Source organism: Ochotona princeps, chromosome 10, assembly GCF_030435755.1.
Source record: "Ochotona princeps isolate mOchPri1 chromosome 10, mOchPri1.hap1, whole genome shotgun sequence".
In the NCBI taxonomy this organism is placed as follows: domain Eukaryota; kingdom Metazoa; phylum Chordata; class Mammalia; order Lagomorpha; family Ochotonidae; genus Ochotona; species Ochotona princeps.
The window spans coordinates 10,931,176-10,956,803 of NC_080841.1; the positions used below are offsets into that span (position 1 = coordinate 10,931,176).

Genomic DNA, 25,628 nt, shown 5'->3' on the forward strand with positions numbered 1-25,628 from the left:
TCTGACACAGGCCCCAGGAGTGTCCATTCTTGTAGTTCTCCATTTTCTTATCCTGTTCTAACAAACCTTAACAAGTCCTGGTGCTCGCTTCGGCAGCATATGTACTAAGAAGTTCTGCTTCTGATCTTACCATGGAGTAGATTCATTATTTCCCCCACATATTTCCAAGCAAAGATGGTCGATTTCTCCTTCATGAAGCAGCTGTGGATTATAAACTGTCAGTTCCTTGGATTTTGTGGTTCATGCCAAATCTCACACAGTGGGATATGAGGAGCCAGGAGCTCCTTCCTGTTTCAGACAGCAGAAGCAAGTGTGTGATAATTACCTAGATTCTTTGACCTTTTCCCCCAAAACTTAACATTCCTCTCAAAAGAACCAAAGGCCTAAACCTGTTAAAGTAAATCTAGGTGATCACTGGCATATGAAAACTAAATCCATCCATCTCCAAGCAGGTGCCATTTCCAGGCCTAGTGGAGAAGGGTCAAGTTGGTGATCCATGAAGACTTGAGACCAGCTTTGATTGTTAACTAAGAAGCCAGGAAAGATGAGTTTGTAGAGTTTTCAAGGTTTTGGCTTAAAAATCATTGAAAATTATGGGTTGAAGTAGAAAATGGATCGGAACCATCTTTGATAAAAGGGGAATATTTGACATTTTTTCCCCACGCAAAAACTAAGTTTCATATTTTTCCAATTGAAATGGTAATAAGTTCTATATTCATTAGCCGAAGGAGGCTGATATGTGAGCTATAATTTTGTATGCAGGAAGAAGGGGGTTAATTTCCTTAATTAAAGGCATTTTTTTTTTTTTTTAGAAAAAGGGTGGTTAAGTGGTTAGAGAGCAATGAAGAACAAAACCAAAAACAGAAATAAGGTCCTTCTGGTTCAGGCTCAATATCACAGGCTTTGTCCTCTGAGGGGCTGACACTCCAAAAGGCTGCTGTAAAGAAAACATCTTGCTGGATACTTGATACAGCATTTCATTAATTCACACTCCAGCTCTACAAAGTCAACCTCCCCATTTTGTATTTGAGGGAAACTACTCTAGGCAGAAGTCATGAACTTTCTGCAAGTTCTCTAAAGTTGGTGATCGGAGTTCAGTTTTTAGAAAATAAAGTTGACCTCAAAGTGTTGGCCCTGTACATGGTATCCTGCTCCTTATCAAAGAATATGTGGTATCCTTACTTATGAAATGGAAATGCCTGTGTTCATTCACTTGTTAATTCATCCCACCATTATCTCCACCGCCACCAGGTGTTCACTGGAAATCTACCAGAAGACAAGGACTTCTCTTGGCAACAGCAGTACAAAGACATGCAGCGGACGACTGTACCCTATAAAATTTACATGCAATCGAGTCAGATAAAAATTAGCAGATGAAAGGATGAAGGAATCACTTTAATTGAAAAATACAAAGGAGTTTTTTTTTTCATTTTTATGTAGTTGAGAGGCAGAGAAATGGAGAGAGAGGACTCTCTCATTTGCTAGTTCACCCTTCCCACTCCCTAAAAGCCCACAATAGAGAGAGGCTGGGCAGGGCTGAAACTAGGAGCTGGAAACTTAATCCAGGTCTCCATGTGGGTGGCAGGGACCACTCTGCTTTGGCAGGAAGCTGGAGTCAGAAATAAAAACCAGGCAATCCGATTTGGAGCTCAGATGTCTTCATATGCAGGCTAATTGGGCAGTTAATTTTTCAAGGAAATGATTGAGGCTTTGGGATGTGGGAGAGAACCAGAGTTGGGGATGCTCTTTAGAAAGGCTGACCTGGGAAGGCTTTTCTGAGAAGATAATTGTGAAGCAGTGGTGTCAAACTGCAAAGAATCTCATTGAGTAGTTGAAAGAAATGAGCTCGGTTCAAGCCACAGCACCATCATGGGGTTTATGTGGGATCAAATAGTATAGAGAAAAGCTGCAGAGAATCACATGGAAGGCTCAGGCTGGGGCTGGAATTTATTAGACCTAACTGGACTGTGTAAGACCTCTCATCCCATCTGAATTGCAAACAGAACTTAACAGCAGATTTAAAGGACATAGAGTGCATTTGCTTATGTTTTAAGAAGCTCTTGTTGCCGTGTGGGGAATGGTTTCAGAAAGAGGCACAACCAGACCAGAGAAACAAGAGGCCATGCTGGTCTCCACAAGGCACATGGCAGGAGCAGAAATGAGAGGAGGCTGAGGAAGTTGATTGAAAGTTTAAAGCAGAATTGCCAGGTCTTGCTTTCTAAATGGGCTTGAGGAAAAACTGAGGTTCCAGGGTGACTTCAGGGTGGCTGGGGCGATGGTGGTGCCCTCATAATGGCGGGGGAGTAAGGCGGTCAAGAACTCAGCCTTGGCCATGATTGTGAACCAGTCACATGTTGGGTGTCTCAGGCAGTAAGAAATAAGGGCACACAGGTGAGGTTTAGGCCAAGGATAGAACCTCTGAATGAATAATGTAATATGTGGAAATCAACAGCGTTTCTAATCATGAGAGCTGATACAGTTATCTTGGGAGAAGGTGGAGAGAAAGAATAGCCTACGTCCCCTGATTCAGAAGTCCAATGGAAGAAACAGGAAATCAAACCCCTGAAATGACAGTGGCTTTTATGCTGTGTTTGCCTCAACCTTTCTAACTTCTTAGAGACCAGGAATGTATATTTGAAGTTCAGTTCTGAAGTATTTCTTTTTTCCACAGAGTTACACAGAATTAAATCCTTTTGTAAGTGGAAACCCTTAATAGAGACTATTTGGGGGCTGGTGTGGGTTTAAATTCTTAAACTTGGGTACTAATTTGAGTTCTTTATCACAAAGAAAATGAGCTGTGGAAAGTTGCTTTACTAACCTGGACCGCTTCACTAATCTGAGAAATGATATCAATAATGTTGATCTCATTCATTCATACTGGTGCTGTGATTAATTGAGAAAATCTGTGTTAATGCTTAGCCAAGTGCCTGGCATACAGTAAACCACACATGTACTACTACCACTATTACTATCTTTTGAAAATGAAAACATAATTAAAACTGAAACCTCCCTCTTGCTACTTTCAAACTTAATCTTGTCCTATGGAGTTGTGTAGGCACCTGATATTTTTTTCCATTTTCATTCATGTTAACTACTATAGTGTCATTGTTAAACTGTTTAGCTTAGAATGATGTTTTTCATCATGAGAAATCACCACCTTGTGAATGAACATCTCAGTAATCCATTAAAGTAAAATGTTAAGAGCATTTAATAAGTAATAAAATGTCACAAATGCTGTGCATCACCCATAAAACAAATATTAATTTACTTATTTTAATTTCATTTATTTTTTATTTTTTTTAAAGATTTATTTATTTTTTATTACAAAGTCAGATATACAGAGAGGAAGAGAGACAGAGAGGAAGATCTTCTGTCCGATGATTCACTCCCCAAGTGAGCCGCAACAGCCGGTGCTGCGCCAATCTGAAGCCGGGACCAAGGAACCTCTTCAGGGTCTCCCATGCGGGTGCAGGGTCCCAATGCTTTGGGCCATCCTTGACTGCTTTCCCAGGCCACAAGCAGGGAGCTGGATGGGAAGTGGTGCTGCTGGCATTAGAACCAGCGCCCATATGGAATCCCGGGGCGTTCAAGGAGAGGACTTTAGCCGCTAGGCCACGCCTCCGGGCCCATAGAAGATAGCAACAGGTTGGAGAATTGGTGTACAAGTAATCATTTCATTTACAGAAGTTCTCTCTGGAAGAAGAGTAGAAAATGGATTGGCAGATGGGAAAAAATTAAAACTGGGGAAGATACCTAGCAGTAGGCCATTTGAAGGGTTTATTTAAGAAATGCTAGTATCCTAGAGCAAGATGGTAGTGGTATAAATGAAGATAAAGTGATAAACGCAAAATATATTTCAAAAGAAATATGCAGAGATGCTAGTGATGAGTTGCGGAAACTGTTTCAAGAATGATGCAGATTGAGAGAGAACTGTAAAACTCCGTCTCCGCCAACTTCCTCACATCCCAGATACTGTACCCAAGTGTAACAAAGTTAGAGAAGCTGCACATTACACCCAACTTTACCAATCTACAGACAAACTCAAGGATGCGTCTAGCAAAGCATAGCCAGAGCTCACACACTAAAACTAAGCAGATTAGGAAAGACAGCAGGTCAACTTAACGTGTTTTAATCATCGGCGCAAGTAATATACAATAATTTTGGAGTATAATCATTGAGACTGCAATAGACAAATTAATTAAAATGTATGCATTCTCCCCTTTGTTTGGCTTTTGTTTTATTTCGTGCAGTTTTGATTCCTTTGGTGGCGTCCACTACACAGCTCCTCCGACACTCCTTCTGTTGTCATTCGGAATGAAAAGCAAACGCGTGAAACACGAAGGAGGAATTGCTTCTACAGCTTTATGAGCAGATTAGAAAAAAGTTTTTATATTCTGCTATTTGTGTTTTTACAAATTTGAGTATTTAGCAAAGAAACCTACGTTGTGTGTTGAATATGGCCCTCTATATTTGTACAAATAGAAACAGAAGAAAAACCAGGTCTCCTAGCGCCAAGACACATGCAGGGTGACTTGGGGATGCTTTTGTCCAATTTTCCTACCCTGATTATCACATCTGTAGTTCTGCTGGTTGTATCAGAGTTTTCTTGTATCCCTGTGTATTAGTGATCAATGCCAGAACTAAAGTGTTTTCAAATGAGATTTTTCCAAGGGATAACATTGATTTTGGCATTATTTATTGATTAGAATGTACATCAAATATTTTAATTGCTAATGTTAACTGACAATCATTTAATAATCTTTTATTTCATTGATAACCATTTCTACTGTGATTATCTTTTTTTTTTAAGGAAAATTTATTTTATTTATTTGAAAGGCAGAGTTACGGGCAGGGGGGAGGCAAGAAAAGAGGAAGAGAGAGAATCTTCCACTCACTGATTCACTTTGCAATGACTACTGGTAGGAACTGGGCCAGGCTGAAGCCAGGGGGCAGGAGGCTCTTGTGCGTCTCCCACACAGGTGGCAGTGACCGAAGCACTTCAGCCAGTTTATGCTGCTTTTCCAGGCTTGTTAAGAGAGTCTTAGATTTGCAGTGCAGCAGCTGGGACATGAACTGTTGCCTATATGGAATTCTGGGCAACACATGCAACTGTTTTATCTGTCATGCTACCACACTGCCCCCGCCTCCCGCCATCATCCTTTAACGAAGCTGCTGTTCTACAGTTCGAGTTTCTCCACTAATCTGTCAGTTCCTGCTCTTGTCAAAGTCTAAGATGCATGTTGTCTGCAGTACATCATTTGGTCATTTATTTTTTAATAAGGATCTCATGTGGCAACAGTTATACCAAATACCTCTTGGACATAACGGTCTACCCTCTAGAATAGGTTTATCTTCTAGGGAGGGGAGTAGGTATGAGTGAACAAATATATAAATATCTGAATACGTAAAAAAAAAAGTTCTGAAAAAGAAAACCTAGAGGGACTTTGTTAGGTGGAAAGATAAGGTGAATTTCTTGAGGAAGTAACACTGAAGCTATAGAAGTCAGGTCAAGAGTGAGTTTTGGAGATGGGATAGGAAAAAACATTCTGAACGTGGTGAGGGGCAGAGCTTGATATTGCAAGGAACAGAAAAGAACCAGCATGCCTAGAACACATGTAGGGTAATGTGAATGAAGGCATAAAATGTTTTGAGGAAAACATGTACAGCTTTTTATTAAAAATGCAAAGACAAAAAATGATGACTCTTGCACAAGACATTCATCACCATCTGGTTTGTAGGTAAAAAAATCAGTTTGATTGCTCCTTGGAGCAAACTTTGAAGGGAAAGAAGACAGAAGCTTGAAGATCAGTAAGTAGACTGCTTTCACGGTGGTGGCGGGCTGATACCAATGCTCCAACTGGAAATGGAGCACGATTTTGATAGATGGAGTAGAAGGAACTAGTGGGATGTGTTAATGATTGCGTGTGGTTACCACAGAAGAGAAGAAATACAAAAGAAGGCTTAGATATCTGGCACAAGCCACTGTGTAAATGTTGTTACATTTACACATATGAGTAAGATGTGAATTTGCAGCAGACTTAAGAAAGGGAGGGTCGAGATTTCCACACTCTCTTGAATTGGTTGTGAAGCAATTTGGCGGACATGCTAATAATGGGATACAATATGTGAGCTTCTAAATCTGAAATATGGATTTGGCTGTAGATAAAAATGTGTGTCATCAGCATGAAGATGCTTACTCCCGGACGTGGGGCCAGGTTTGAGCTTTTTAATTGTCTTAGATGTGCTAGCAAGTCAGGCTGAGAAAGAGGACCCACCATGGTAACTGCTGAGCAAGTCAAGGAGAGTGATGGCAGATCAGGAGAGAGCGGTGGTTTGGATGCTGACAAAAAATCAAGGCTGGTGAAGGAAAGGCTGTGTGCTTAGTGTTGTGAAGAAGAGACTGAGATCAGAGAACTGCGTGAGGGCAACAAGCATATTCTTGCAAGGAACATTGAAGACCAAGTCTGTAATACTTCTCCAATAGCTTTCCAGTCTCTCTCAGGATCACACTGTGTCTCTCAGAACCTGTAGAAGTGGCAAAGCGTGCCTGTCCTTTCCCAGACTTGCTTTTGGTCCTTACCAGGCACATTAAACTTTGCATTCCCAAAATCCACTTACTTCCTGAGACACATTATCCTTCCTGCCCAGGGTACTCTTCCCTTCTCTGTGTGCATAATTGACTTCTATCATTTCAGGCCTTGGTTCAATGCATCTTATTTCAGACCAAGTTTCCAGCTCACAATCAGACCAAATCTCTGATTACATTCTTAAATAATGGTTGAAGGATGTCTTGTGTGCTGAACTTGTCTTGATTATTAGTTAATTAATCTTTGTGTCTTCTACTAGGGCAAGGAGAATGTCTGTTTTGTCATCATTTTTCGCCATTACATTGGGTGAGATAATTGTCTTATATCGAAAATTTACTCTCTATGTCTTTTGCACAAAGATGAATCAATGAGATCTGCTTTTGCAGTTACCCTCCTATCATCTGTTTCTATTTTTCTATAGCTTTTGCATAACTGAAATATCTGGAAAACAGCTTGATTAATTTAAATCACATCTTGTTCAAACTTATGGTTATAGCTTTAAACATTCTACTAACAAGTTCTGGATCAGCTTTTAAGCCTATTTTGAGTGTGTGCTCTCTTCATCTGCTCAGGAAGTACTGCTACATTTACAACATATGATGTCTGCTGTCATTTCCTGACCTTGTCTACCTTTTTTTTTTTTTTTTTTTTTTAGCTGAATACTCCTGTTCCCTTACCGATACTGAAAGTGGATCACATCAGCATGTCCTCTGTGAGGCTTTTGTGTGGCTAATGCCAAGCTCCCAGAAGCCAGGCTCACTTCTGACAAAGTAGAGATGCCTCAGACACTCTGTGGGACAGACAGCCAATACCCAGACACCTGCCGGGGTATCCATTTCAGCATTACTGGCTTACAGGAGCTGTGTTCTGCATCCTGAGGCTGCACTAGCTTTCCCTATTTGCCCTCAGGCATAACAGACTTGTGTGGTTCCATTGCTTCTTTTCTGGGGCCATATAATATTCACTTGCAATTGTCACTCTATGTGAGACTCCATTTGGCTATGCGTTTATACCATACAACACAGATTTTGTTACCCAAAAGTCAATTTTCTGTTAACACTAACCTCAATTTTAACACATTAGGATAAAATGTATTTTCCAACCTTATGCAGAAGGACCTGTGCTCACCTGCAAAGAATGGACTGGAAGTTCGTAATTGTTCGGTATTTTTTCAATGTCTTGCTTTGAAAAGTACTATTTAAATAACGCTTTCAACTTGTCACATTCAGCGTTTTCTAAAACATGCTTTAACCACTTTTTGACTTTTTGAAGACTATATGTCATATACTTTTTTCGTAACTTCTCTGCTAGTTTTGGCATATTCAACAGTCAACAAATATAGACATCTTGTTAAAGACATTCAAAGCTAACACCAAAGAGTTCTCCCTTGTAAATGTATTTTTTTTAAACTAAGGGACAGAGTGCTCCAAACCGTGAACAGTGATACTTATTTTCCATCGGATCTACCCAAATAAAAGGCTGTGCGTGCCTTCAAAGCTATCTTGGTTAAAAATGCATTTGTAGAAATACTCATGTTTACTTATTAGACTGCTTTTCAAGATATTTAAAATAAAGATAAAAATAAACAACACAAAAAGTTTTGGGAAATGGATGAGTAAATGCAGGAGAATAGTAAGACAGTAAGATGAAATGTGAATGCTAAAGCTGAAGTCTCACTGTCCTAACCTCCCGGAACCACACAGGTTAGAATGGACAATCACAATATTATCTACTTCAAGGACGTATTACAAATTAGATAAGGATTGTAAGGCAATAAGCAGAGTTCCTACATATACAAAGAACCCCATTAGGTAGTTATGATCATCATAATAAAACAAGTCACAATTATCTTATTAAATTTGTCAATTAGTAAGTCCGTGAAGTTGGTAAATAGCAAGTTATTTAATTGAACGAAGGAACCATAAAATAATGTTTCTTAAGAGCAGATTGTAGTCACTGCAGAGAGTCTGTCTAGACAGCCACCAAGAATTAACTACAGCTCAAAGTGATAATGAAAATGTATTTTCATTTTTAAGTGCAATTAAATATTTTGATAATGCTGTCAACTCATTTAGTTGTACTGCTGAATTTGTAGTGTATTTACAACATGAAATATTAATGTTGATGAGTTAATATTTTATTGATCATTAACTGTCATTAATCATTAAATTAATATTCATATTTACTATTTATCGAAAAACACTGGGACCATGTTGCTGAGAAAGAGAAGTAGTTAATTTTCATAAAACACAACTGTTTGATTCCATTGCTCATCTCCTCCTCATCAATATCACCCCAGTACCCGCAGCCACAGCAGCTCGTGTTTTCAAGCAGGATTTGCTGTGGTGGAAATGACGTCTCAGCTACATCTCTTGCTTCATAAGGATACCTCTGAAGGATCTGGGGCAATCTGCTCGGCCTCGGAGAATGATTTTGCACAGGAAATGGGTTTTTCTGCTAAAATTGTCATCACTGGATTGTGGATGCCCTCATGGCAAATGGTACTAGCTGCCAAAAATAACATGACACTTTATTCATTCATTCGATGAACTTAACGAATCACATGAATGCTAGCTTGGTTTCTCTGTCATCTTCACATCCCCCATTTTGTTACACCCACATTGAATCTGTTTAATTACCTCTTAGGTAAGCAAATTATTGATTATATTGTGGTAGATTCGACATTTTTAAAAGCTGTCTTGGAACTTGTAGAGGAATATGTTTTGGACTGTTAGAAAATCCTCTTCCTTGAGTGGAAAATGCTTTTTTAAAAAACCTACGAACAGTGTAGGTGCTTGAATTAAGGAAGTAAAGTGTCATTGCACTGACTTTGAACGACTCTTTTGACTTCCTGCAAAGAGAACTCTTTACAGTATTTTTGGAGAAGTTAGTAAAACCGAATCTGACATCACCACGTAGCAGCTCTTGTAGCTAGCTCGCGAGTGGTTTGTTCTTAGCCTAGCAGAGGAGGAAATCGCTCCTGTCTGATAAGACAACGGGGAAGAGTATGCATTTGTTTCTTTTATTTTGGATTTGATTTTACAAAGAAAACCTTTGGGAGAGATAACCATTATTTTGCCTTTCAGAAGGACGCATGCTGTTTCTGACGCATCCAGCTGATTCCAAGATTTGACCATGGACTTGTGGCTTAAACTTTTGGCCTTGGGCTTCGTTTTTCTGGATGCAGAAGTGTTTGTTACCGGTAAGTCTAATTAATCGCTCTTTACTTTTCATTTTGTTTTGTTTTGGAGGAACATTGGTTTGGAAGAGTCATTAAAAAAAAAAAAAATGGGGTTACGTGAGTGAAGTGATAAGCCCACCATAAAACGGTGCTGGTTCCTGTGGCTTAGACAGACATGGCTTGCTGTGTGACAAAGGACATTGCTCCTCTATGAAGAGGTGCAAATATTGCAGAAAAAAATCAGAATTTAAAACTAAAACATTGTCTATCGAGATCTTTGATCACAAAGTGTTCAAGGCTATTATACAATCAACCTATTTATGAATCCCTAAAGTGACATGGATGTGCTTATGAAGTCCGAGGATTTTTAAAATGAAAAAACATGTAAGATTTTAACAAAGAAATGCACTTTTGAAAAGTCATGAGCCGGCTCTGGCTGCATCTAAACTTCTCTGTATTTTGAAACCCAGAGTTTGCTTCCTCAAATTTCGATTTTTACTGAAATATACTATTAAATATTTAAGTAGATGATAGTTAAAAAGCAATCAGATATTTAATAATATACTATAGTTCTGTGTATTCATATAGCAGAATATGCTGTAAATCAAGTTTTTCATTCACTGATAAAAGTTTCTATGAATTTTTGCTTTGGAAATGTTTCTGGGGTTTGGGGCCGCCGCCCTGCTTGGGTGATGGGTAGAATTATAACTTTGAACAGAAATAGTTAAGTTGTGAAAATCATGCAAATGCCATGTCCTGTAGGAAAATGTAACTAATTGGACTTTGGGCTGCTACTTAAGTTTGGCCCCTTTGTATACATAGAATCTACTCAATGGACATTCCACAATTTTAACTTGGGTCATAGCACATTCTGGTGATTGTTATATATAACCAGTAAGTGGGTGTTTAATATTTCTCCTTATGGTAAAGCATAAAGATTTTTTTTAAAATTTAAGTGACATTGAATTGTAACTATCGCAGAAATTTCAGAAAGGTTAAAAGGGGAATTTTTAAAAAAAAATTCTCACTGGATTTTACTTTGAAATCTTTCATTTTTAACTCCTTAATATTCTCCTTTCGCTTGAAAGACGCACATTAGATTGTTAATTAATAAATAAATTAATTAATTTTTTAGTAACCAGAGTTGAAAGAAAAACATCGTGAAGTAGAATTTTTATTGGGGTGGTTCTGTAGCATATTCAAAAGATGGATTTAGAACTATGTGGAGATAAAGATATTTTGTCTTAGTAAAAAAGTGTGTGCTAAGTTTTCATCTCGTCAGTTTTTTTTTTTTAACCTTAAACAGAAACAAATTTTGAAGAAATCTAGTTTTAGTAAGGTGGCATATGTGTTTTACAATAAATAAAAGCATATGCCCATCAAATATTCTCACTCAAGGAATGTTACAAATCATTTATAGGTGAACACACACAAAAAACCCACTAAATTATTTTTAGAACACAGAATAAATCACTGTAAAACTTCAGTTCAGTTTATTAAAGAATTTCACTGTAAGAAATATATTTAAGTTCATAATCAAACGAAAAGCATAATGGAATCTGGAAACCTGTAAATTAATTCTAATGAATAAGAAATGGGTTAATGTACATGCGCTTATGTTGAAACATCACACTTATTTACAATTATTCACATAAATATTGAGGGAAACCCTTTTTCTAAAAGGCATTGATAGCTTTGTTGATATATAAGTTACAACAATTATTCTTTGATTTAGGATATACGTTGAGAAGTTATTCACACTTAATATATCTTCTTTGTTGGCAAAAATAACTTGGATTGCATAGTTTATTTTAATGTGTTGAATTAGTTTGTAACTACAGGAAGTTTGTAACTATATTTGAGCAGCGAAGCTTACATCCAAGAGCTGGACATAGAGTCTACAAGCAGAAAGAGACTGAGCTGAATGTAAACAAATATCCATGAAAGACAGATACTTCAGGAGTTTTGTTTCCTCTCCAAACTGCAAATGCAGACTAGTCCAAGGTTAAGCTTGGCTAGGGCACCGAGGTTTCTGGGTTCTGTTTCCCACTAAAGTTCCTGCTTTTCATGCTCTGCATCTCCTCTCTATGACAAACAGAAACTTTGTTGAAAATTTATCCAGTGTTCTCTTGAATGATGATGGTTTTGAGACCATACAGAAGGAATGATGTTGTTTGGCAAGTGATAAAAATGCAACACAGGCAAATCCACTAATCCATCACATAATAGTTAAGGTATATTGGTTTGAGGTGTAGCTTATGTTGTGAATAACGAACCATAACAGTTAAGACTCAGTTTTAATTTTTCCATCTGCATTAAAAAAATTCTAGTAAACTTGTGCCATTACTAGCCAAAGTGTTCAAAATACGTTTTTAGTTGAATTTATAAATACATTGACTTATGTATAAGTCTATATTTTAGAGATGTTGTGATATGATTTCTTATTAAGGCTTTAAAATATTTTGCCTTGAGTATTTGATGCTAGAATTTGCAATGCCTTTTTGTTGAAGATAGGGTGGAGTCATTGGGCTGTGTCTTATTGTCCTCTTTCGCCGTGTTTAATTAAGTACAGAGAGAGTAGTGAACTTGAGCCAGCTTCTTCACTCTCTTTGAACTCCATTTACCAGTGATAATTAACTAGTGTAGGAATACAGATATCCCTACACTGTTTGTATGCATATGTGACTCTACATATGAATACATGCATGTAGTAGTCATATGTATTTGAGTCTGATGTAATGTTTCTTTTCTAGGTAATCATCTGCCTATTAGTTTTTCACATTTGTCCATCTTTTAAATATTGGAATTCTAGGAGCTTCCTTTCTTGACCAGTCTTATTTTTGTTCTGCAGACTCTGGGTTCGTTAGCATTGCTCACTCTGTGTTGATAATCCTGAGTTTTCCATCTCCTGAACCATTTCTCAGAAACAGGAAACGTATTCGCATTTCTAAATTTGAGCAACGGCATGCCCACCAAGTTCTGAAAATTGGCTTCATCATATTTTTAAAAATCTCTCTTTTCTGTATCTTCAGTGCAACCACCTTACTCTACTGCTCTCCTATCTTTCACTTAGTGTATTTCAGTGCTTTCCCAACTTTGGGGATGCATTCAACAGCTTAAAAGAATAAAATAAAAAGGGGTGTGCTGATATTTTCTCATTTCATTTCATGAAGATTGTGCTATTCCTATAGCAACAGGTCCACCAAAAACTAGAGGCTAGGTCTGGAGCTGGTGTGGGATGTGTTTTTCTTTTTTCTTTGACTGACGGAAAGAGAACCAGTGGGAGGCGTCGCCAACGCCCAGTTCCTCTGAACTTCCGCAAGGCCTCTCAGGCACTGTCGAATCCTCTCTCCCTTCTGACATCCTGTCCCGTCAGTCTTGTCACAAAACTACCCCCTGGCATTGTTCACTTTTTTCCATCTTCCCTTTTCATTTTGCAAGTATTATGTCATGTGTCCTTGTTAGAATGACCTTGATGATGGTTCATGAAACAGTGGATGTTTTGCTGTTGTAACTTAAATGAAGCTGGGGCTCTGAGATTCTGCATTTGGCCAGAGGATGGAAGATCTCTCTTGCTCTCGGTCTCTCTCTCGTTTCTATGTAACTTAGCCTTGTAGACAAATATATCCTTTGTTAAAAAGTTAGTTTTGGACCGATCTACATGTTTATAGACTTTGGGCCCCCTCCATTTTTGTTTCTGTTCTTTTCTATTTCTCTGTTTTATTTTCTGCCTCACCTTCTTCTGGGAAGATCTTGATTTCTCAAAAATCCATTGTTTCAGAGTATCACGCTCCACTTAGCCTGACCTCCTCTTTGGGTTTTGATGCTCATGTCAGTTGTTTGGCTGGCTTAGAGAAATAAGGAATGGGGAAGGCAGTGCGATAGCAGGACTAACCCAGGGTGTCAGGAACCATCCGGGGAGGTACTGAGGAGGACGCTGGTGCGAGTGTCCCGGCCGTGTTGCTATGTACAAACAGAGGGTGCTGTGTGTGTGAACCAGTAGAAGGCAGACTGGAAAACACATCTTATGACAGTGATGACGAATGTCGGTGATCTGACACAGAGTCAGGTTGATTCATACTGTGAGCACACACCATGGCTGACCACCAGCGTTCCCACTCAGATCATGTGTGGATGTCAAGGTGCGCAGAGAAAGACACTCGTCATCAACATGGACCATTGGTGCTTGATAGCATCTTATAAGCTTTAGAGGCTATTTACATAAGAGAAAACCAGAGCAGAAATGTAACGTAGTTTAACTGAATTTCAGTTTAGTCTGAATACATTTCTCAGTAATAGATACCCCCCTGGGTACAGAATTAACATCATGATTTTTGCATGCATAAAGATAGCGCTCTTCAGTGAGTGATACATGAAAAAATGAAGTGATGAAGAGTATTCATTTATCATGTGATGTCCATTTGTACATAAGATGCCAAAATGCAGAAATTGATATTATAATAACCTTTGAAATTTTGTGTGCATGGTCCTAATATTTAGGTAGAATAATAATCATTACCTGAACTCGTTCTTAAAGATTTATTTCATTTATTTGAAAGGTAAAATTTTCTCTCTGTATATATGTATATTTATATAAAGAGAGAGAGAAAAACAGAGAACAAAAGAGTTCCTCCATCTGCTGTTTCACGCTCCAAATGCTCACAGTGCTTAGGGCTGGGCCAATCTAATGATAGGAGACAGGTGCTTCTTCCTGTATGAGTGCAGGAGCCTGAGGACTCGAACCATCCTCCACTGCTTTCCCAGCACATTAGGAGTGATGGAAATGGAGCAGCTGGGACTCAAACTGGAATGCTGGTATTGCAGGTGGCCGTCTAACTCACCAAGCCACAGCACCAGGCCCAGACATCTCTGTTTAATCTACATTCCTGTTTCTGTACCAATTTTCTATTTCAGTATTACTCTGTTTGGAGAATCTGCGGAATGACTATTGTGAGCAGAGAATTATGAATCAGGGTTGCCAAAACAGTGACGAGGGCAATAATGAAAGAAGCAAAAACTATCCTACAATTTCATAAGGAGGAAACATAAATATTCACAAAGTCAATGTGAGTGAAGTATGCAAGCATTTTCTATGGTCATTCTTTGTAGCTTCAATCAGCTCATTTCTAACAAGAAAACTGGCAAGACTGTCAACATTTTACTTTAAACTTTACCAAAATCTCAACATAAAGTTAATGCTAACATATTGTATGGTGATCAGTCATATAGTGCTTTAAAATCACACATTTGTTTCCTGATCAAAATTAAGTATCTGAAACTGAAAGTCACTTTATGAAAGTTTTAATTTCTTCTATCTATGTTATTTATAGTGTACTTTCAAAATTGATGCAAAGTGGATTTAAAACTTTAGTTTTTGCAAAAATGTTTTCAATCTATGCCTCATATTTCTTAATACACCTTTCTATGAACATATAAACCCCTCCTACCGCATTTGGGAAATTAATTGCAATGTCCAATAAAAACAATGATGTGTTTATATGAGCCATGCTAAGTTGAGGAATATCACGGCTGTAGGAATAAGAAATATGAGGTCCCTTTAAAAGGTCATTGGAAAAAAAGATAGTTTAAGGTTGTGTGGCAGAGGCTTTTGCATTTTCTTAACTTTCCATTCCCTGCTTTGGGGCTTAGGAGAATGCTCTGCGTTCTACCATCTGTGTGATTTCCAAGGCCAATGTCATCTGCACGCTTTGCTAGGACCCCTAAGCAATGAGCCATTGTAACAGCAGCCTAAAGCTTCACCTCCGTGAGGCCCTCCTGGTGTCCTTGGCTGCCACCCCCAGGCCAGTCTTTGCTGAGGTCCCTCTGTCCTGGGATATCCCTGCAGCCACATTTCCCAGAGCAGCTTCTTTCATGACTTAGATACCAAGGGTGTTTTGACTGAACTTCAATGAAAACATATGTCCAATTAGAATTCATCGGTATTTTCAAGAGGAAAAGTAAAGCAGTTTAATTCTCTCCACCTTTCTGTATAGCCCAATTAAATCATCATTTTTTAAAAATTGCATGCACTGAGCTAGTATTCAGCAACCATTTCAGTTGTACAATTAGCTATACTATTGGACTCACGAAACAACTCCCAATACATCCAACTTCACTGATTTTACTTTATAGACGTAATTATATGAATGTAATTTTCCTAGAGAAACAAAGGAAACTTGAATTTTTGAAAGCACTGTATTTATTTTGTTTAACCAGAAACGTTTCCTTTATGTAGTTTTAGTGCCATCTAGTCTAATTATTTTTCCAAGTTAGTGTTACTTTGAATAGAACTCAAGCAAAATAGCTTAATTTTGTCAAGCTTAGATTTATGTTGGCTATTCTCACATTTGTATTGCATTGATATTTCTGTCAGTAATATTCATTCTGAAATGCAGGGCTCTCACTTAGTTTTACTGTGAAAATTTGAAATTTTTATTAGTATAAAGAGAACAAATTTTATACATTCTGTAGGTTCAATTCCAAGAACATAATTACACTTTTCTCACTCCCTGCTTTCTCCCCCCCATCCCTTCTTTCCTGCAAACAATTTAAATTCACTTTTAATGCACAGGGTTAACTAGCCACTAATTATAATATTCAACAAGTGAAAAATGAGAGTCTTAAGTATTAGAATGCTGATAAACTCTTTTTTAAAAAGATTTTCTTTATTATTTTTATTGGAAAGTCAGATATACAGCAGAGAGACAGAGATAAAGATCTTCTGTCCGCTGATTCACTTCCCAAGTGGCCACAACAGCCAGAGCTGAGCCAATCCAAAGCTGGGAGCCAGGAGTTTTTTCCAGGTCTCCCATGAGGATACAGAGCCATCCTCTACTGCTTTCCTGGGCCACAAACAGGGAGCAGGAAGGGAAGTGGGGCAGCCAGGACAAGGACCGACACCCAGATGGGATCCCAACGCATGCAAGGCGAAGATTTTACTGACTGGGCTACCTCACCAGGCCTAAAAACACTTGAGGGACTGGTCCACATGTAGAATTAATCCTGGATTTTACAAAGTTTATTATTTGATTTTATTTGGTGAGTGCAATGACAAAGAGAGTCCTTTCATCTGCTGGGTCACTCCCCAAATGCCCACATCCTCTGAGGCTGGGCCAGGCCAAAGCCATGAGTCTGGAGTTCCATTCAGGTCTCCCCCACGGGTGCACACTCCAACCATCACCTGCTATCTCACAGCACGTACCTTAGATTCCTGGCATCAGCGTATGGGATGTAGTTGTCTTAAGGGGTAGCTTGACTCATTGTGCCACCATAAAATTATGTTTCAGAGCTCATTCATTTGCATGTTATTTTATTGATCGTTGCACATACTTTATACCATTTTCTTACCAACTAGTGGAGCCAAAAGTAAGAGATAAAATTAAAGTCATGCTTTTAAAATTTTATCAATATAAAATGATGAGTAGGGAAAATGTCTACACACCTTTCTTTAGTTTCTGTACTATGACAACAAAACGAACTCTCCACATTTTTCCAGCATAATATATAACTATTTTGTGACATGTATTACTCTTGTAACTTGTGTTTTCCTAAAAGTATAGTATTTTCCTGTCTTCAGAGTGTTAGTGTGCTTCCTTCCACAGCTTTTTTCTCAGGTGGGAGAGTTACACTTGCTGCTGAAAATTTCGTTAGCAAGCCGTGCCCTCCTGCTTTCTCCCTGTTTCACAGCAGCGCAGGTTCTGTTCTGCTGCAGCCGCCATGCGAGTGCTCTCGGAGCTGCCTCTCGGGGAGGCCATTTCAAGCATCACTGCCACGGTGCTGGTTTCACGTTGTCTGCTGGTCCCTGGGGCTGAGGCACAGAATTAGCGTGTCATTGGCATGGTAGAACACTGGGAAAATTTCAGCAAGTCAAAGAAGTAGTTGCACAAAGCCTTCGCTAGCTTTTGCTTCCTCCTTGGGTCTTGGTTACAGGCTGAGTATGACACTGTACCTCCCTCTTTTCACTAGGGACATTTTGGTTGTTCTAGACAGCAGGAGTAACATAGACATGAATAAATAAATAAAACCTTACAGATTCCTGGTATGTAAGATCTGAGACCATTCTGAGTATTTCATGTGATCAGACCACTTAAGTCTATTGACTTATTCATAAATGTGTTAATTATTTCATGAGCAGCTATTTTATGAATGCAAGCTGAGATTACCACATCCTCTGCCTATCCTTGAGAAACCTGTCATCTCTTTGTGGCAGTGGCTACTTGGAGAAGGGATTTTAAAACTTTCTGAAGTTCCATCATTTCCCTAAATTTCCTTCCATAAAAAAATATTATGTCTTGTTTCATGTAACTATCAGAATGCCAATCTTTTGTAGATTAAAATAAAAATTACTTTTGAAAAATCTATGTCTAATACAAAGGAAAAACTATATTTGCAAAGCTATTTCCAGATTGACATTACAAGCAGATTTTCTCTGAAATTTTTCAGCCACATAGGTTCTGAGCTAACACTATGTAGATTATTATTCAATATTTTAAAACTAAAGCCATATACAAAAAAGGCATTCACTAACAATCCTTATTCGCTTTGACTGCTTTGCAACTTATACTGACGATGAAATATTTATTGGGAAGAAATGTTAAGATATATGTATACACACACACACACACACACACATCACACAAACACACACACATCACACAAACTTATTTTTAGCTTTTAAGGAGGTTTTGAAGGGTAACGTTTCAGGTCAGTGGTTCATACCGAATGGCGATTTGAGAGAGCAAGAGCTGGGATTTTAACTTGGATCTATTTTATTATACTCCCATTTTTTTCCCACTGGGTTTATCAGTCTGGTTAGTGGTCAGTTTAGTAATTAGGGAGTTGCAGACATGACTCACTAAGACAGGTAATCGCAGCAGGACAGGACCCAAGCTAAACTGTAAGAAACTGTATGGAGAATAAATGTGAGTCCACACACTGGTGTCGACTATTTATACCCACCATGGTGTAGTAAATCTCTTCCATAACTTTAGCAAGCTCTAATTCCTTTAAGAGTGTATATCTTTAGACAAAGTACTGAAATATTTTTGATTCATCCCTAGCTATACAAGTAATGTGTGAATGATATGTTAGATTATTTTGAAAAGGGGACTAACCAAGCAAAGGGAAATCTGCATGAAGGGGAAAGATCCAACGGAAAGAATGGATTTTCCCCCACCTAACTTGGCTTTTGATATGATACAAAGTGAAAACCCTTAAATAATTCACCAAAGTATCTAGATTTTTCATTATTTTTGAAGTGTAAGGGAAGTAACTTGACCTTTCTTGAGCACTTTGATCATGGAAAATGTATGAGGTTCTCATCTGATTCCAGGAAGTGTAGAAGACTGCACATCTTATTCTCATCCAAGCTAGGTCATCAGGTGCTGCTCTGTTCCACAGAGAAGCTAGATTTAACTTTAGAGACAATTAAAGAAAGCATGTTTTTGTTGTTGCTGTTGTTAATCCTATAAATGCAAACTGACAATGAGATATTTAGGCCAAATGTTCTCTTGCTGGCTGCTTAGATGTCTAGATACTCTTTTGGCTTTTGAAGTCAGATCTTAGCTATTGTCTCATAAACACCAAGTTTTTGCACTTCTAATGATTCATGTTGTTATGTTCCATATCTCCTTATTGGTACTACAATGATGAACAAGATGGAGTGAATTAGTAGACACCAGCTCAGAATTTTGACTCTAAGCAATAATAATCTTGGAAAAGAACAACCAATGAAAGTGATTTGAAGAATGGCAGTAATTCTGGTTTCAGAAATATTTTACTTTTAAAGTAGTAAAGTGGTCGATGTTAGAAATCTTGTCTGTATTCTTGCCTATGTTTCTTTCTGAGACTGCTAGTCATAAAATAGTGAGAAAATTAGCTTTCAAGGCCTATGTTTCTTTATTTGCAAAATGGTGATAATAGCAAACTATACCAAAATAATTTTCTCATTGGGTCTATAATTGTTTATCAAACCCAAGTGCGTGTCAGGAACATAGTAGGGTGATATAGTGTAAATAAAAGTGGAAAGGCACCCTCTTTTGTGAAACTGCATCACAGCAAATAAAGACAACAGACAAGAAAAAAAAAAACTGAGAAAGTTTCAGCTACGGATACATGCTGTGAAGAAAAACAGTGCTACTCAACTGAAACATGCCTGATTCCTTGGTCAGCGCCACTCTGCAGGGTGGGATTAAGGAAGCCATCGTTGAAGACATGATTGAGACTCTTGCTGGCTGGGAAGAACATGAAGCCCCTGGGGAAGAGCAGCTGGCTCAAGGTCCTGAGGCAAAATGAAGCCACCCGGTAGGGTGAGAACCAGAAAAGTCAACTGTGCATCATGATGAGTAGAGAGTAGGCAATCTGTGTTTATGTGAAGGCAGGAGGAAAGGCCTGCAGAGCCTTGCTGGAAATAGAAAGAACTCGGACTTCATTCAAAGTATAATGAAAAGAAACCATTTGGAAAGTCAGGCAATGGGCTTGTTTAAGAGAGACTGTGGTAACTGCTGTGCATTTAATCTATTGGAAATGAGCCTGAGTTAGGAGCCAGTTAGGAGGGGACTGAGTTGGCTATAGGCAGAAAGGAGATGGTAACTTGAACCAAGTTTCTACCTTCGGGGTAGAATGATTTACACTGTCAAGATGAGTTGTTGCCTGAAAGGGAGAAAGAAGTTACAGAGGATGACAGTTGCTATTTTCCCTGTAGATAACTACAGTGAGAAAGAGTCAGGCAAGGAGTAAGCAACTGACGGTTCTGTTTGTCCATTACTAATGCCTGAATTCAGTTAGAGACCTGAGGCAGTCCAGGGTGGAGCAGGCATGTCCTGACTGGAGACTGAATGTGAAGGACAAAGGGGATGTCTAGACGGAGCAGAGCAGACGATCTGCTTCCGAACCCAGGGAAGCTCAGTATCTGGAGGGGCAGGGAAGAGGGATACCCAGTTAACGACTGTGGCAGGCTTAAGGGACATGCCACATGCAAATCCAAATCCATGTCTTGTCCTGAGAGGCTGGGCACCGAGGTTGAAGGTCCTTGCTGTGGGCACTTTGACAGTCAAAATCAACTATGAGGGAATTTATTAAAATAAGAATTAAATACCTTTAACTCATACATTTCTTGTTAGCTTAACTATTTCAAAATATGATTTAGCATAATTTGTGCTAATAGAAATTGTACAAAGAGGACTGATGAATTAAAAGCTTAGCTGAAAATCCCTTCAAAAATGATGTTTTTGAAGTCACTTAGTGATATATATTTTGTTTTCTGCCCGTGCACAAAATAGTATGAGATATTTTCTTAGTATTAAAGCCAATATTTAATACAAGTCTAAATATTTGCTAAAACTTAATTTTTCTTTGCAAAGAAACCCTGTCTTAAAAAATTTATATATTCCATTTTTTTGATCAATTAAAAGCCAATTGGTTCAATTTGACAGATATTGGGTAGGTTCTACGCCCTTTACAATCTTATAGCATTCATATAGTCCTCTCAGAAACATTTTACATATATAAATATTTACTTTCTATATGTCATTTATCATTTGTATACTTATATGTAATAAGTAAATTTATGCAGATTTATTTTGAATTCACTTTCTACATATCATTTATCATTTGTATGCTTATATGTAACAAGCGAATTAAGCATATTTATTTTTTTATTCAGTCAGCATACCATATTAAACTAAAAGTATATCAGCTTCTGCAAAAACTGGTAGCTGATATGAAGAATAACATTTACCACGTGCTATCTCTGATTGCAATAGTTTGCAAATGATATCTCAGATATCTAAGTAATTATGAGATCTGGGTTAAGCTTGCCCTTTACACAAACAAATTAATTTTTGTTTTCAGATTTTTATTACAATATTTACAGACTATTATACCCTAATAGTTTAATTTGCCATGATCGAATTGGAAGTAGCAGTGTGTCTTCCATGCAACCTCACACTGGAACACACTTCATCCTCACTGTGTTAATGGGGCTTGTATGTGTTCCTGTATTGTGTTTCTATTCCTCAGATTATTGAAGGAATATACAAATAATTCTTGAGCACTAATCTTAGTAGGGGAAGCAGAATAATGGTAAAATCACAGGAGTAAGAATTACAAATCCTGATGATATTTATATTGTATTACCGTATTTTGTTGTAATTGAAAAACCGGTGTTCTCAGTCGCTTCGACACTTTGGTGTGATCTCAACAATGAAGTAGTGAAGAGGCTCCAGCCCGGAGAAAGTTGGCAGCCTTCTCGCCTGCTTCACACAGATCTGAAGCTGCACCGTCAGCAGGTCTCCACCCTCATTTAAACAGTGACTCTGAGAGCAGGCGCGATGGCCCAGCAGTCTGAAGCAAATAGCTTCTTCGTGTGTGAAAAACATAGAAACATGTGTGTGAGCACAATCTGTGAATCCGAAGGCGTAATTTGCTGTAATGCAGGAAAAAAAATGCATTTAAATATTAGGGAAATGAAATTCTACTAAAACGAAATAATCTATTTTCAGACAGGTTAGTTCAATTATATGAGTAAATACTACTTTTTTGATCCACTGTTTCAAGAAATGAAAGTTTGATGTGGGAATGAGAAACCAAAGAAACCAAAAAGAGAGGAGAATCACTTAGAAGCTGCAGTCTCCTTGCTGAATGGCCATGTTAGAGCACACGGCATTCACAGGTTCTCCCTGAGGTTCAAGAAAGGAAAGATTCTCACACTGAGCAAGATGAAAGATACTTTTAGGGTGACCTACAAGAGAAAATCACCAGCACCTTTGAAATGAAAGCAAAGCTTCCCTTCTCTAAGAATACAAGGGCTGGTGTTATGTCAAGGGCAACCACAAGTTGTGGATAAAAGGATGATTGGGAATGGCCAGTGAGCGATCAAAGGCAAGTGGAACCTCAAAATTCTGGAAGTGGAACAAGTCAGCTACAGTTTAAGGAGTACTTCAAAGCCAAGGAAATAAGAATATAAAAATAACTTGAGTTGTTGAATGTAAAAGCTGTGCCAGATTCGTCACATTCTATTTTTTCGGGAGCTCTGTGAAACTAAAAACAATTTCAATTAATATCAAGTTAAAGATAAATAGTTTCTCATCTATCTTAGTCAATTTTTAAAAAGAAAAAACATCTGTGCTATATTCAAAGAATCCCAAATGATTTTCTTGGTTATCTTTAGTACGTTCTCTTAAGTTAAACATTAATGCTTATAATTGTAAGCGCAGGGTGGTAATGGAAATGAATGTGAAACCAGTTCATAGGCAGTGGCATAAAATAATATGAGCTTGTTATATCACTTAAACATTTGGAAAACTGTAAAACAGCACTCAAATCTTGTTTTTACTGTGGTAATTGCCTTATTTGGAATTTCATCTTAAGAGTTGGAGTAAAAATTGAAACTTGATAAAAACAAATAACTCAAATATCATTCTGCATATAAAAATACATCAGTATGGAATATTTGAGCACCATCTGTGTGGACGCCCATTATTGATTAATCTATCCTGATCACCTTTGTAGTTGCTGAAGAGTAATGAACTAAGGAAAAGGAAAAAACAAATGTGATACAAAAAGCCAACATTTGTGAGATTTTGCCTTGAGTTTATGTCTCATTACTCATTAAAGAAACATGCTTATCATACATCTTGTAAAAAAGAAAAAAAAATAACCCTTACGTTTTAGAGCAGAATATTTACAAAAATGATTTTGTGGAAAAAAAAATGAAGAGCCTTTTAAGTAAAGCATAATTCATGAAAAGCTCTATTTGGCTCATTGATTTTTCTGAGAACCAGCACTCCCTAAGGATCCAGGCAGTATAACTTGCCTGTCCTCCAGGCTCCGTTTCATGGGCGGAACATCTGGGTTTGATGGGCAAGAAAACCTTTCCTTCTTTGGCTTTTCCTTGCCTCACAGATGTTCGTGCTTCATGTGTCTCAGCAAAATTGACAGCATTTTAATATCTATTGTTATGGGATTTTCAGTAGTATTTTAGTTAAATATATTTTAAGTTCCTTAAAAAATAAAATAAGAGCTACCCTAAAAAAAAATTAGGATCTCAGATTTCTTATGCTGTTAATTGGCTTAAGGACTATCAAAACATTGTTCAAACCTCCCTAGGCTGACAATGATGATAGCACATGGGTCAGACTGAAATTCTTTTTGTGAGAAACAAAAGCAAAATAGCTTTCTTTCCTCGGACTGAAAAAAAAATCTTGAACTGGATTGAAACAGCGATTTAAGATCTAAGACTTAATTCTCCCATTTTATTGGTATAATGAAATGGATTTAAAATTAGAGATTGTGGTACACCAGAAAATACACAGAAATTACAAATGCTGGTTTTGCTTTTAGTGACAAGAAGAGATTCCATTTTCCTTTTTATCAGTTGCATTATTTTTGTAATTGTTTTTTTCTTCAACTGACAAAGTGCACCATGAAAACTTTCCCTTCCCTCCCTTTCAGCATATTATACCTACTCTCTGCTCCATTTGAACCTTTCTTATTAAAAAAATATACTTTGTAATTTGAGAAAATCATGTCAAGAGTTTTTAAAATTCAGTTAATGTATGTGTAATAATAATATGTTAGCAGAAAAATTTAAATTTCTATAGATAACAGGTATCAGATGAAAAATTTAAAACATTCATCCCCTTTTTCTATATTAAAATTGGTAATTGTGAATCACAGATTTATGATTACTTTGGGAGATGTTTAACTTAAGAAACAGGGAGGGAATTACAAGTATTTATTGAAACTGGCACTCAAGTTTATTTGCGAGATGAGCAAAATCTTCTGAAAGTTTTGAAGCAAAGGGTCTTCAAAAAGTTCATCGGAAATTGCATACTGCTATGTGGATTTCAAAACTGTTTTCAGCAAATTAGCCTATCTTTTTTCCAGAAACATTTAAAGTAAACATATATCCTGGGTAAATCTGTCAAATCCATTCACTTAATTCAGTAGCAAGACTTTGCTTTTCATGTGGCTAATTTAATGTATAATCTAACACAGGTTGGATAAATGTGTTAGTATTTACAAAGAATTTAAGAGGATAAAAATGATCTTCCTATTCATTAAGGAGAAAATGAGAAAGCCTTTTGGTCAGGTCAGTTTATTTTAAAGCAACACATTTGCATTTTATTATATTTTAATTGTTTACATAGAGCCAACTATTGTTCAGAACATTGGGAGTTTGGTATTAGCCACAATATTTCCTGCCTATACTTGGACAAGAATTCCTGTAGATGTGTAAAAAGAAACTTGGAAATTTGGAGACTATGGTAAAGTAAGAACATTATTATTTGCACAATAATGCAATGGTAGAAAAAAACAACGATCTTTCAATTGTCTATTTTAACTAATCTGCTGTAAAAATGAGAAAACTGAAAGTAAGTGATGGATAATGATTCATCCTGTACTATTCTAAAAATGCAGTAATTTGGTGTAGAATTTTTTAAACATATTATGGCCTATTTAATATTCATTTGCCTGGTACAAGGAAATGGATACTGAATTGGCTCTTATGGACACCTGCTGAACCTGAGCCCAATCACTAGTTCCTTTCCCCTGGCTTGGATTCCTTCTTGTAAATGGTGGTGGGTCAATCACTGGACTCCTTCACCCTGAGTTCCTTGCCAGAAAGATAGAGGACTTTGTCCATCTTCTCTATGTTGGCCCCATTGGCATCCAGCTGGAGAACTGAGCTGCCCTGTGCGCTGTCAGAAGTGTGTTTGCAATCCTTGCTTGTACAACCAGAGGCAGCAACATCTTTCCTCCAGGAAGACAAACAGATGCCTCCAATGACCAATATGGCCTTCCTTCATCAGCCTGTCTCAACAACTACTAGCTTAGTTGAAATGCTTTTTATAGGACTC

The 25,628-nt window shown here is 37.7% G+C and overlaps 1 protein-coding gene across 1 annotated transcript in view; it reads left to right on the forward strand.

The window, feature by feature from the left end:
* Window positions 1-8,938: 8,938 nt before the first annotated feature.
* Window positions 8,939-25,628, forward strand: part of PTPRC (protein tyrosine phosphatase receptor type C) — a 100,508-nt gene continuing 83,818 nt past the window's right edge. Inside the window, exons 1-2 of the mRNA XM_058669689.1 lie at window positions 8,939-9,088; window positions 9,708-9,800. Coding sequence (XP_058525672.1) covers window positions 8,939-9,088; window positions 9,708-9,800 — 243 coding nt within the window. The remainder of the gene's footprint in view (window positions 9,089-9,707; window positions 9,801-25,628) is intronic.